Source organism: Carcharhinus amblyrhynchos, chromosome 3 (assembly GCF_965287045.1).
Source record: "Carcharhinus amblyrhynchos chromosome 3, sCarAmb.v2.hapA, whole genome shotgun sequence".
Classification (NCBI taxonomy): Eukaryota; Metazoa; Chordata; class Chondrichthyes; order Carcharhiniformes; family Carcharhinidae; genus Carcharhinus; species Carcharhinus amblyrhynchos.
Window position 1 is genome coordinate 14,162,686 of NC_137326.1, and position 12,821 is coordinate 14,175,506.

Genomic DNA, 12,821 nt, shown 5'->3' on the forward strand with positions numbered 1-12,821 from the left:
GGTACTTGCATAGAAACTTATGAAATTCTAACAGGACTAGACAGGGAAGATGTTCCCAATTGTCGGGGAGTCCAGAACCAGGGGTCACAGTCTGAGGATTTGGGGTAGACCATTTAGGACGGAGATGAGGAGAACATTCCTTCACCCAAAGAGTGGTGAGCTGTGGAATTCGTTACTACAGGAAGTAGTTGATGCCAAAACATTGAATATATTAAAGAGGGGGGTGGATATAGGATCAAAGGTTACAGGGAGAAAGCAGGATTAGGCAGGATTTGGATGATCAGCCATGATCATGATGGATGGTGGAGCAGGCTCGAAGGGCTGAGTGGCCTCCTCCTGCTCCTATCTTCTATGTTTGCTGGAGACTGAATCGAGGCAAGTAGCCTGGAAATATGAGGAAGTTATCATGCTTCACAGGCGTTTTATTTTGGAATGCAACATGTCCTGTCCCAATAGAATGGAATGGGCGAGATATTTTGTTGGTGTTTTGAAAGCCCATCAGCAGCTGCTTCCACATTGCTCCTTGGACACTTGGCCATTGCATGGGTCTTGTTGCAACTAGGTCAATGTAAAAGACACATTATTAAGTTAACCCCAACAATGGCCAGGAAGGTTATGAGGACTGGCCAATGTATTTGGGGTGTTGAGAATGCATTTCATTGACGATGCCACAAAAGTCATGTTCTAATATCATCACATACATAATTTTCTGCCATCTCTGTAGCACCATGACAGCACTGAGACATCACTAATCTGTGCTGATAAACTAGTTGGAAATGCACTGGCCAGCACTGTACATAGAACACTGCACCCCATAGGAACATCAGCTGCTCTCTGTTCCTGGTGGCATCTCAATAAGTTTGTTCTTTTGAGTCTGGGTTGCAATGTCAGAAGAAACTGAAGTCCTAAATTCTCATGGTAGCTCAGAAAAAGATAATTGATTGAACCAGGTTCAATTCTGGCCTCAGATGACTGTCTCTGTGAAGTTTGCATGTTCTCCCCGTGTCTGCATGGATTTCTTCCAATGTGCTCCAGTTTCCTCCCACTGTCCAAAGAGGTGGGAGTTAAGTGGGTTGGGCCACAATATATATGTGTAGGGTTTCAGGGATAGGGCAGGGTGAAGGCTTGGGTTAGATACTTTGTCAGAGAATTGGTGTAAATTTGATGGCCTCTTCTGCACTGTAGGGATTCTATGATTTCACTGGAAGCCCTTCAGCCCAGAAATCTATTGTTCAGAAAACACCAGTTCTCCAGTAATATTTTGCACAGACCCAAGGAACTCATGGATTTGCTGCACGACCGTTTAGGTGTTCCAACTAATCGAGAAGGCATGGGCTAAGTATGGATAATGAACATATAATTTCTTTCTGCGGGGCACAATATTTTTGAAGGACCAACCAGAGCAATTATCAAGTACAGCATTGAAATGTTAGATGTTTGAACTCAGTAATTATATCCATGGTGTTTTCCAGCTCTCTCTCTCTCATGATTAGGCATTCGAACATCACTTATAATCTTGAAAATTTTGAAATCCCAGGATGAAGAGGTTCCAGTGTGTTATAAAAGGAGATGTGCATATCCTGGAATCCGAGTCCAATTCCTTATCAGGAATGCGTTTCTTTCCTGCTGGGACTGCTCCTGTCCAGGATTACGTCTTTGTTGCTTGTGAAGGAACTCAAAACGCTCAACTGTTAGAGCCAGAACTTTTCAAACAAGAACCCCCTATCATTGCCCCCACTGCTGGAACAGATTATATCTGCATGCTGAAGATGCTATACTGTCAAGAATTCAATCTCTTCAGCTACTTCATTTAGAAGTCAATGAATCATATAGCCAGTTGAAAAATCAATCATATGGAACAGGTTCCAAATAGATGAGAACAGTTACCAGATTCAGTAGAGAAATTTACATGTAATCACCAAGGTTGTGACTCACAGACAGATGGATGGGGTTTTTATTAAGATTACTACATAACTGAGATGTCCCAATTGGGTTCAATTGCCTGCATTACAATACCTATGTGGACTCATGAAGAATTAGAATTGGTGTAGATGTAACATTATGCTGACCTTAATGCTAACACTGGAATGTATACTTAGGTTTAGTCCAGGGTTTTTGTTTTTAGCTGTGCATAGACCTTTTCAGTAATAACAGTCTAAATTTACATTGCCATGAATCTGCATATAACTTAAATTCTTATCTTCGACAAATATTTGGTGTTGCTTACAAAAGAGACGTGCTCTCAAAGCAGTTAGTCTTGCACTCATCAGGACAGACATAAGAATACCAACTCTCAAAAGGAACAACAATTTATACTGCAATGCAAGAGGGTGCTGATTATTTGCCAAGTGAACTTTGATTGGTAGAAGGTATTGTAATGGAGTAAGCACCATGAAATAGTTAACTGCTAAGCATATGTTTAAATTCATAAGAACATAAGAAATAGGAGCAGGAGTAGGCCATCCAGCCCTTCGAGCCTGCCCCGCCATTCAATAAGATCATGGCTGATCTGTCGCTGCTCAGTTCCACTTTCCCGCCCTCTCCCCATAACCCTTAATCCCCTCTCCTATCAAAAACCCATCAACCCGCGTCTTAAAAATATTTAGCGAGGCAGCCTCCACCACTTCAACGGGCAGAGAATTCCAGAGATTCACCACCCTTTGAGTTCAAACTGGACAAGCCAGACTCTGATTTGTTAAGGCATTGCCATAGGGAATGAACCAGGGAATGGCTGTCACCCAAGCTTTTATTTACATCGAAAAAGGCGCAATGCTTGGACATGTTATTTTTGTTTGCACTGTGTATATTTTTTGTAGCATGCTTAAATTAGCCACACTTAAATCTTAAACTGGTTATTAATGTAATTATTAACACAATCAGGATTATTCAGTAAGTGTTGCCCAATCTGATGTGTGTTAATCATGGTTACTGGGTGCATTCTCCATGCCAATGCCTCTAGCAGAGTCCACTGCCAACTAATCAACACCCTCTTCTCATTGAAAATTATAAATTGTTCCCTTTGAGATCTGGTACTCTTGCATCTGTCCTGCTGAGTGCAAATTTCAACAGCATGTCTCTTTTCAGCAATACTCCAATTCTGTACTACCAAGTGCCTTTGTGACAGATATTGGTGCTTTGTTCAATATCGCCAAAGCTGCTGGCCCACAAAATACGGGAAAACTACTGAATAAAAGATAAAGGCACAAACAGGAATAGGTTACTTGGGCATGGCTCAGTTGGTATCACTTGAATTTCCAAGATGGAACATTATAGGTTCAAGTCCCACTCCAGAGACTTCAGCACATAACTAGTTGGCACACCAGTGATGCATGGTGGAAACACTACACTGTTGGAGGCGGCACCTTTCAGGTGACATGTTAAAGAGAGGCCCCATTTGCTGGTTCAGATGGATGTAAAAGATACACAGTAGTATTCCAAAGAGAAGCAGGGGAGTTCTGTCTGGTTCCCTCAAATCAACATCACTAAAAACAGATGATTGATGTTTGCAAGATATTGTGAGTGGACTGGCTGCCACTGTCCCTGCATCACAACAGTTCAAAAAAAATAATGAATTGGTTGTAAAGGGTTTTGGGATATTGAGAATATAAATACATTAAAGCGAGTTTTTTCCTTTAAGGGCCAGATTGCCAGGAGCCTCATGTAGCCCTGGGGCAGTGGGTTGGACACCTGATTTCTGCCGTGCGTAGTAGTTGTAACAACATGTTTACGGATTTCACAAAACTATTCGAACTACTTCCGACCATGCATGTGTCCGGCGCCCTTGTCCCTCCAGCCCTGCAAACCCCTCGGCGCCCACAAAAAAGTGAACCCTGCCAATTACACACATCAATAACCCCGTCACTAAATTAAGTAAAAAAAAAACAGGATCATAAAAGATGCGTCCGGAAAGAAATCAGACAAACATTATCATTCCATCTCTTTGCAGACTTACCTACTTAAGGCTCTAATCTTATTCCAGCCTACTTGTCACAGGTGTGCCGGCTGTTCTTGGGAACTTTGCTTGCAAAATACAGCTGAAAGGATCAGTTACCTTCTCCTGTGGCAAGTCTTTGTGAATACATGCTGTAAACATCATTAGAAAGCTGGCATTCCCACTGCCTTCAAAAAGGCAGGGAGGCGTTTCCTGAGTGACTTGTCCTATCTGGAAATCTTAATTTATTCATCGCACAGTCTTACTAGCCACAACTGGAGACGTTGTTGAGAAAGCTTGAAATGTGATTAATGGCTTTTTTTAGTGTACAGTACACCGATAGTGGTAATTGTACATGAAACATTAATTACTGCCTTTTAAAAATTATATCAGTTGAACTCTCGTAGCAGTACACAAGGGGAAATCAAACTCTATGTCGTCTTCAGGTGAAGCGGAGTGGGGAGGGAAAGCTAATTGGTTCCTAATTTAAACTTGTAGATTGTCATTATTCTTTAATTTCCATTCTTAATTTATGTGGCACTTCCACTGGTAAGTAGTGTGTAATTACAGTATAACACATTTAACATTGGCCATTTCCATTACAAAAGGAAGGTTAAGAATTTATATTAGAACACTTTGATTAGGGAATGCATACAAATGCAGAATATGCAATATAGATAGTCAAAATTTAAAAAGCTTTTGATTTATTGTCACATGTATTAGTATACAGTACTAATAGTATACAGTACTGTTTGTTAAAGTATTGTTTCTTGCGTGCTATATAGACAGGGCATACTGTTCATAGAGAAGGAAGCAAGGAGTGCAGAATGTAGTGTTACAGTCATAGCTAGGGTGGAGAGAAAAATCAAGATTGACATTTTGTCCTCCCTTTAACCTTTCTTTTAAAAATGTTTACGTTAGGGCTGCATAATGGTTAGCACTGCTGCCTCACAGCTCCAAGGACCTGGGTTCAATTCAGGTCTCGGGTGATGTCTATGTGGAGTTTGCACATTCTCCTCATGTCTGCAGGGGTTTCCTCTGGGTGCTTCGGTTTAGAACATAGAAAAACTACAGCACAAACAGGCCCTCCGGCCCACAAGTTGCACCGATGATATCTATACCTACTAGGCTCACCCATAACCCTCAATTCTATGAAGTTCCATGTACTCATCCAGAAGTCGCTTGAAAGACCCTATCGAATTTGCCTCCACCACCACTGACGGCAGTCGATTCCACTCACCCACCACTCAGTGAAAAACTTACCCCTGATATCTCCTCTGTACCTGCTCCCCAGCACCTTAAACCTGTAAAAAAATTTTTGTTTCCTCCCACAGTCCAAAGATGTGTGGGTTAGGTGGATTGGCTATGCTAAATGACGCTCAAGGGTGTGTCACGGGGTTATCAGAGTAAATGCATGTGGTTACAGGGATAGGGCCTGGGTGGGATTGTTGTCAGTGCAGGCTGAATGGGCCAAATGGCTTCCTCTGCACTGTAGGGATTCTATTCTATGATTTCCTAACACTTCCTCACATCCAATTCTCTGTTCAGAAATAGTTAAGATTTCCCTTTTCTTGTGTGCAAGACACAGGGGCAAATTTTACCATCCCGCTTGCCACAGGAATCAGAGTGGGCGAGGGGTGGACCATGGAGGTCCATTAACCTCAGGCAGGATTCTCTGGTGCAGGGAAAGCATGGCTGGAAAACCCCATCCACAGTCTCTAACATAGTCCAATCACACCCTCACTGCATATTTCTGCACTATTCACCATTTTCGATATACATTGAGGTTTACCCTTGAAAATAATTTCCAATTTTTGGGTTGTTTTTATACCAGCAGCAGCTGAAGATGAAATGACCAACTCAATCCCCTCTATAGCACTGAGACACAACAATATTTCTGCTCAGAAAATAAAGACTTATTCCCAAAATTACTTTGCAATTGCTGGCTGTCAAATCCTATTACGGACACATATTTTACTTGAGTCCCTATAGTGCAGAGAGAAGCCATTCGGCCCATCAAGTCTGCACTAACTTTCTGAAAGAGCATCTTACCCAAACCCTCCCCTGCCTGTTACCCTGTGCATTTACCACCCTACTCCATCTAACCTACTCATCTTTGAACTGTGGGAGGAAACTGGAGCACCCGGAGGAAACCCACACAGACATGGAGAGGACATGCAAACTCCACACAGTCACCCAAGCCAGGAATCGAACCCGGGTCCCTGATGCTGTGAAGCAATGTTACTTGCTGCCCCTTTACAAATACTTTGCCAAAATCAACAGCAGAAGGAAAAACAAATTTGAGAGCTCATTAATATTGACAGGTAGCTTCTGAAATATAAAGCAATATAAAGGGGTAAGGGGGTGCCCCATGGGCAGTGGCAGCCTGGCACCCTGGCTCTAAGGGTAAAATGGCAATGCCCAAGAGGCACCTTGGCACTGCACAATGCCCAGTGGGCAGTGCCAAGGGCTCCCGCTGCCATTCTGCATTCAGGATCGCAGGCAGAGAGGGGATGGAGAGCGATTGGTGCTGGCCATCTGGGTGGGTGTGGGAGGGCAGAGACAGAGGAGCTGGCTCAGGAAGGCCAGTGATCTGGCGGATGGCAATACAGGGCCACTGTGCTGATGGCAGTGCTGACAGATTGGCACATGTGCAGTGGCTTGCTCGGCGCTATGCTGCCAACCTCTGCGGTGGGAATAGACCTTGACCCCACCCTGATTTTCAGAGTGAATCATCCAAGCGCCCTCTGCAGCGCTCAGAGTGTCAGAGATTCATTCTGAAAAAAAAAAACACTTACAATTCAGTGGGAGTTACTCAGTCTCCACGAATTGGGGACTGAGAATATTTCCAGGAGAAACCCAACAGTTGATTTTAATGCAGCCTCAGGAGATTTTTTGTTTGGTTGGGGCTTTGAGATTCAGCAATGGCACTAAACATGGACTGCACATCCTCCACTAGAAACCTTTGCGTTGACCAAGAGGAAAGAAATCCAGACAAGGTGTAAATTGATCAGTTGATCTGTTTACACTTGTGCACCATGGTGCCGACTCCAAACTTTGTCCCCGTGCCATATTGCCCCTTTGATCAATCGATTTCTTGTAATTCTCTTAACTAAGTCTACAGTCACTATTTCACACCTCGTCTTGATTTTTGAAGTACATGACATTTCTTAGATGGAATGGTGGCATAGTGGGTCAGATGGCTATTTGGTGTTGGTGGTGGTGGTGGGTGGGGGGGTGGGGAGGTGGTGGGGTGCAGCGCTGGGCCAAACTGCTCTCTGGTGAGGGGGGGGGGGGGGGTGGGGGGAGGGAGACAGGCAGGTCAGATAACTCTCTGGTAACAAGGAGGGAGATGGGTCAGATGGCTGTCTGGTCAGAGGAGAGGTAGGCAGGTCAGATGGCTTTCTAGTGGCAGGGTCTGCTGCTATTCTGCACGCCAATGGTGGGGGAGGAGAGAAGGGGGACGTGGGGCTGTGATTGGTCTGGGTAGTGGAGAAGTGAGGAGGGGGGGGGGGGGGGGGCCGTGAAATAAGGGAGTCAGTTATGTTGTGGGGGTGGGGTAACGTCTGTGGTAGCCAGGAGGGAGTTTTAAATCAGGCCCGGGAACAATGTGGCAGGGGAGCGTTTTTCTATATTTTTTTTAACTGCTCGTGTGCAGCTGAAGGCTCCAATTGGAGTTGCAGTGTTTCGGATGTGATAAACCTCACCCATAGGCTTCTGCAGCACAATTCAGAACCACTGATATTTTTTCAGGTGGAGTGTGTACGGGGGCGCTGGAGAACAGGTTTAAAAGTTGGATCTGAAACACCCCCAGATTCAAATCCACTTAGCACTTAAAATCAAAATGGTATAATTGGATCTCCAGCCTCAGGTCATTGGCTGTGCAGAGTTTGCACATTCTCCCCATGTCTGCATGGGGAGAATGTGCTCCAGTTTTCTCCCACAGGACAAAGATGTTAGGTGAATTGATCATGCTAAATTGTCCCTTAGTGTCCAAAGGTGTGTAGTTAAGTGGACTAGTCATGGTAAATGCGTGGGATTACAGGCATAGTGAGTGCAACAGTACAAGCACGGGGGCAGTGTTACTGGGTAAGACACTCTTTCAAAGGGTCAGTGCAGGTTCAAAGGGCCAAATGGCCTCTTTCTGTCCTGTAGGGATTCTATGATAAGATCAGTCAATAGTTTTCCATTCCAAGTTCAAAATGGCCAAGCACAAACTCTGAGACTGAAGAGCCTCATGGTTAAAGTTAAGTTCAAGTTTATTTATTAGTCATAAGTAAGGCTTACATTAACACTGCAATGAAGTTACTGTGAAATTCCCTAACTTGCCACACTTCAGCGCCTGTTCAGGTCAATGCACCTAACCAACACATCTTTCAGAGTGTGGAGGAAACCTGAGCACTTGGAGGAAACCCGAGCACTTGGAGGAAACCCATACAGGTATGGGGAGAGTGTGCAAACTGCGCACAGACGGTGACCCAAGCCGGGAATTGAACCCGGGTTCCTGGCACTATGAGGCAGGAGTACTTGGGTTACTTTGACAACAAGAACCGTGGCAATCGGTGCTCTTTGACGCACTTGCACCAGTGAGAGTGGGTGGAGCAATGCTCATTTATTCCGTCACAGTGCCCTGCAGTATCACTGTCAAACAGAATAATCAGAATTGTGAAGGAAAACATGAATGCGAAGGCAACCGTAAAGGAGCGTGCCAATTGCAAATGTCAAGCCCAATCCTCATTAAGTCAATGTCAATCAGCACATCCCAGTCTAAAATAAATTAGCAGGAAAAACTCAGTTTAATTCAAGCCACTCATCTGAATTGAGTTTCAGAGACTCAGTGCAACTGCTCAAATACATTTCTGACACTAACTACAATATTGATGTCAGTGGATATGAACCAAATGATGTAGCAATTCAGAATCATCCACTTTGGATATGTCCCCTGCAGGAAAAGGAGGGTGCCTCCCCACTCTGATAAGCTCTTTAAGAAGCTTGTATGGTGTGTGCTAGAAATCCAGTTATTTGTTTCAAAATAAATGATTTGACTTCTGGGCACAGGTGGGGAAACTGGAAGCTGTAAACTGTATCACCAAGGACTATTCCTTCAAGTGGATACATCAGTATTGGTAAAGCCACATCCCTAACAAGAGATTGTAGCACACCTACCACAGCAACAGCTGAGATCCCCTAATAGTGATCAAAACCGGGAGCTCCCTAGTCTGGTTTGGTTCTGTGCTCCTTGATCCAAAGAGCACAGGAACAGGCCCTTCGGCCCTCCAAACCTGCACCAATCACGTTGCCCTATCTAGCTAAACCACTTGTATCCCTCTATTCCCTGTCTGTTCACGAGTCTATACAGATAAATCTTAAATATTGCTAGCATGTCTGCCTCAACCACCTCACTTTGCAGTGCACGTAACCAACTTGTATATTCCCCATTTAGCGACGATATCGTGCAAGTGAAAAGGCTCTTTCAGTATGAAGACATGCAGGTTGGCGATGAGGATGCTTTCGCCAGGGAACCATTCGTGATTCAGTTCAAATCTCAAACCACAGGTACAGTTTTTCATTCTTCCACAGAGATGGGAGACAATCACAGTTAAACACTCCTGCAATATCCCCATGTGTAAGTCAGCGATCTCAGCGTTGTAATCCGAGAAGTTCACTAAAATGAAATGTGCCCGAAGAAAGCAAGCAAATTAATAAAGAAGGTTATCTGTCCTTCAGTATCCTCCTATTTCTTCTTGCATTTATATTAACAGCAGTATTGGGAGTGAAATGACAGTCACACTCCAGGGGACTGGAAGAGAGAACAAGGTGTAAGAGTGACCTGAAAGTTTAAGTGATTTATTTGAAATTCATAAATTTGCCCAGGACTTTCTCAAAACAGGTCAGGTGTTGCAAAGTGCTTCCTCTTCAGGGAGAAGGCAGGAGAATGGGGATGAGCATCATATCAGCTATGATTGAATGGCACAGCAGACTCGACGGGCCAAATGGCCTAATTCTGCTCTTATCTTATGGACCAGAACTGTCTCAAAACAGTGGGTGAGTTAATCAGAACCCAACCAGGTTGATGGGTTGGGTTGAATAGTGAGGGAAGTGTAGATGGTGACATCAACTTGCTCCTTGCTTGTATCCAAGAACATAAAAAAACTGTCACTGCTTCCAAAAACATAGTTTAGAAAATGTTTCTCTTAAAATGTTAGGTGATCCAGCCCAATGTTCCACTGCACAAGTCCCACTGTGCACAGAAAGCAATGTTCATCTGTGGCTCTTAACCGACATTTCTCTTAGGGCAGCACAATGGTTAGCACTGCTGCCTCACGGCACCAGGGACCCGGGTTCGATCCCAGCTTCAGGTCACTGTCAGTGTGGAGTTTGCACATTCACCCTGTCTCTGCATGGGTTTCCTCCCACACCCCAAAGATGTATGCATTAGTGGGGTTGGCCATGCTAAATTGCCTCTTAGTGTCAGGAAAATTAGCAGGATAAGTACTTGGGGCTATAGGGATAAGGTCAAGTTGGGATTGTTGTCACTGCAGACTTGATGGCCTCCTTTTGCACTGTAGGGATTCTATGATTCTCTGAATTAGATAGGCAAGGCATACCACTGTGAACATCCAGACAATGATGTTTTATAGTTTCTCAAATTCCTTTCCATACAAAATCTATGTACAGGGCTGTGCCCAAACAAACACTGGAAATGTTGAATGGACAATTGGATACCAAGATAAGGTTGCCAAGAGAGAGAGAGATGAGCTTTACATTCTGATCTGAAAACCTAGTTAATTTTCAACTGTTGAGAATTACACTGAGCAGTATTATGCACAGTTATCTTTGTGCTGAGGGTCTGGATCTTCTGCTTGATTGATAAGCTAAACTTTCAGATGTTATCACATTGGAATGGTGTGTGGCCGGTGTGGGGGGGGTGGGGGAGAAGCGGGGGGAGGAACAGCAGTCTATGTAGCCATCTACACTGCTACATGCCTAATGGACTCAGTGCAGTGAGACCTTTAAAATGTATAATTCACATTTATATCATCACCACGTGAGGTGTCATTTGTGTGTCAAATTATACACTATAAATTCAGTGTTTCAGGTGCCAAAGCATTTTTATACAAATCCACAGCCTTTTCACCATTGGTTATATATACACATCCATATAAAAAACGACCCTACTTGCAGTACATTGGCAGCGTTGTAGCAAGGCCTAAAGCATTACTGCCCAGTTATGCAGACTTGACAACCAGGTCTCCATATTAAATGTTTCTGTATTTGCTACTCAGCAGAAGAACTAAACATGAACAATGGCTGTAAATTTGGATTATTCTTTAGACTGGAGATTGGAATTCAGCAGCACATTTCCCTGGGTTGCTGTGTGTAGTATAAAACCACAGAGGAGCCATAGACGATAGGAGCAGGAAGAGGCCTTTTGGCCCTTCAAGCCTGCTCCACAATTCATCATGATCATGGCTGATTGTCCAACTCAATGGCCTAATCCTGTTTTCTCCCCAGTACTTTTGATCCCGTTCACCCCAACTGCTATATCCAGCCACCTCTTGAATACATTCAATGTTTTGGCATCAACTATTTCCTGTGGTGATGAATTCCAGAGGCTCACCACTCCTTGGGTGAAGAAAAGTCTCCTCACCCCTGTCCCATATTTAAACAGCTTGGAGTACTGTGTGCAGTTTTGGGCGCCGCACCTGCACAAAGATATTTTGACCTTGGAGGGAGTGCAGAGGAGGTTTACTAGGCTGATACCGGAGTTGAGGGGGTTGAGCTATGAGGAGAGGCTGAATAAACTAGCCTTGTACTCGTTGGAGTTTAGAAAAATGAGGGGAGATCTCATTGAGACGTATAAGATGATGAATGGGATGGATAGGATAGAGGTGGAGAGACTCTTCCCGCTCAAAAAAGACAGTAGGACTAGGGGGCACAGCCTCAAGATAAAGGGGGGGGGGGTGCGGTTTAGAACAGAGTTGAGGAGGAACTTCTTCACTCAAAGGGTGGTGAATCTCTGGAATTCTCTGCCCGTTGAAGTGGTGGAGGCTGCCTCGCTAAATATTTTTAAGACGCGGGTTGATGGGTTTTTGATAAGAGAGGGGATTAAGGGTTATGGGGAGAGGGCGGGAAGGTGGAACTGAGCCACGACAGATCAGCCATGATCTTATTGAATGGCGGGGCAGGCTCGAAGGGCTAGATGGCCTGTTCTTATGTGCCATTGTCTGAGTGAATATACTGGGCTTATTGGGTACAGAGTAAAGCAGGTGAAAGTGTGATGGAAAAGGGAATGGGCAGTTGTATCTTAAGGTCTATGGGATTTGCAGCTGAAGTTGAAAGTTGTATTAAGCACTGGATAACAGCTACATGACTGACTTTAACATGGGCTTTTACATACTTCAGTTGTGCAGGACTTTGTGCTCATCCCTCAGCACACGTGCCCCGAGGATTCAGTCAAGGAAATTGATGAACTTTATGATGTCTTCCTGAAATTCAAGAAGGACTGGAACACTGAGGTGTGTCTTTAAGATTTATTCATATTGGTATTTTGTGAAAGCAAAGTATGCAGGAGGATGCCACATTTTACAGCGTAAATCACAGGATCAAATCCGAGCAGGGGTCACTGTCTGTGTGGACTGCATGTTCTCCTCATGTCTACATGGGTTTCCTCTGGGTGCTCCGGTTTCCTTCCTCATTCCAAAGATGTGCGTGTTAGATGGATTGGCCATGCTAAATTGTCCCCTTATGCGTCAGGGAGACTAGCTAGGGTAAATGTATGGGGTTATGGGGATAGGGCCCGAGTGGGATTGTGGTCAGTGCAGACGTCATGGGCTGATTGGCTCCTCCTGCATTGTAGAATTCCACAAAATCATTTGCCACAATCTGT

The 12,821-nt window shown here is 44.3% G+C and overlaps 2 protein-coding genes across 6 annotated transcripts in view; one reads left to right on the forward strand and one right to left on the reverse strand.

The window, feature by feature from the left end:
- Nucleotides 1-4,138, reverse strand: part of LOC145335837 (uncharacterized) — a 104,361-nt gene extending 100,223 nt beyond the window's left edge. The window contains exon 1 of one of the 2 annotated variants that reach the window (XM_080181566.1): nt 3,953-4,138. Coding sequence is in view for 1 of the 2 variants with exons in the window: in XM_080181590.1 (XP_080037716.1) it covers nt 4,052-4,096 (45 nt within the window). In the remaining variant the exon portion in view is untranslated. The remainder of the gene's footprint in view (nt 1-3,952) is intronic. The other variant, XM_080181590.1, reaches the window with a different exon arrangement.
- LOC145335868 (deoxyribonuclease gamma-like) overlaps nt 1-12,821 on the forward strand; it is a 51,111-nt gene that overhangs the window by 24,422 nt on the left and 13,868 nt on the right. For all 4 annotated transcript variants that reach the window (XM_080181623.1, XM_080181601.1, XM_080181609.1 and 1 more), the window contains exons 5-6: nt 9,375-9,487; nt 12,338-12,450. In XM_080181623.1, coding sequence (XP_080037749.1) covers nt 9,375-9,487; nt 12,338-12,450 — 226 coding nt within the window. The remainder of the gene's footprint in view (nt 1-9,374; nt 9,488-12,337; nt 12,451-12,821) is intronic.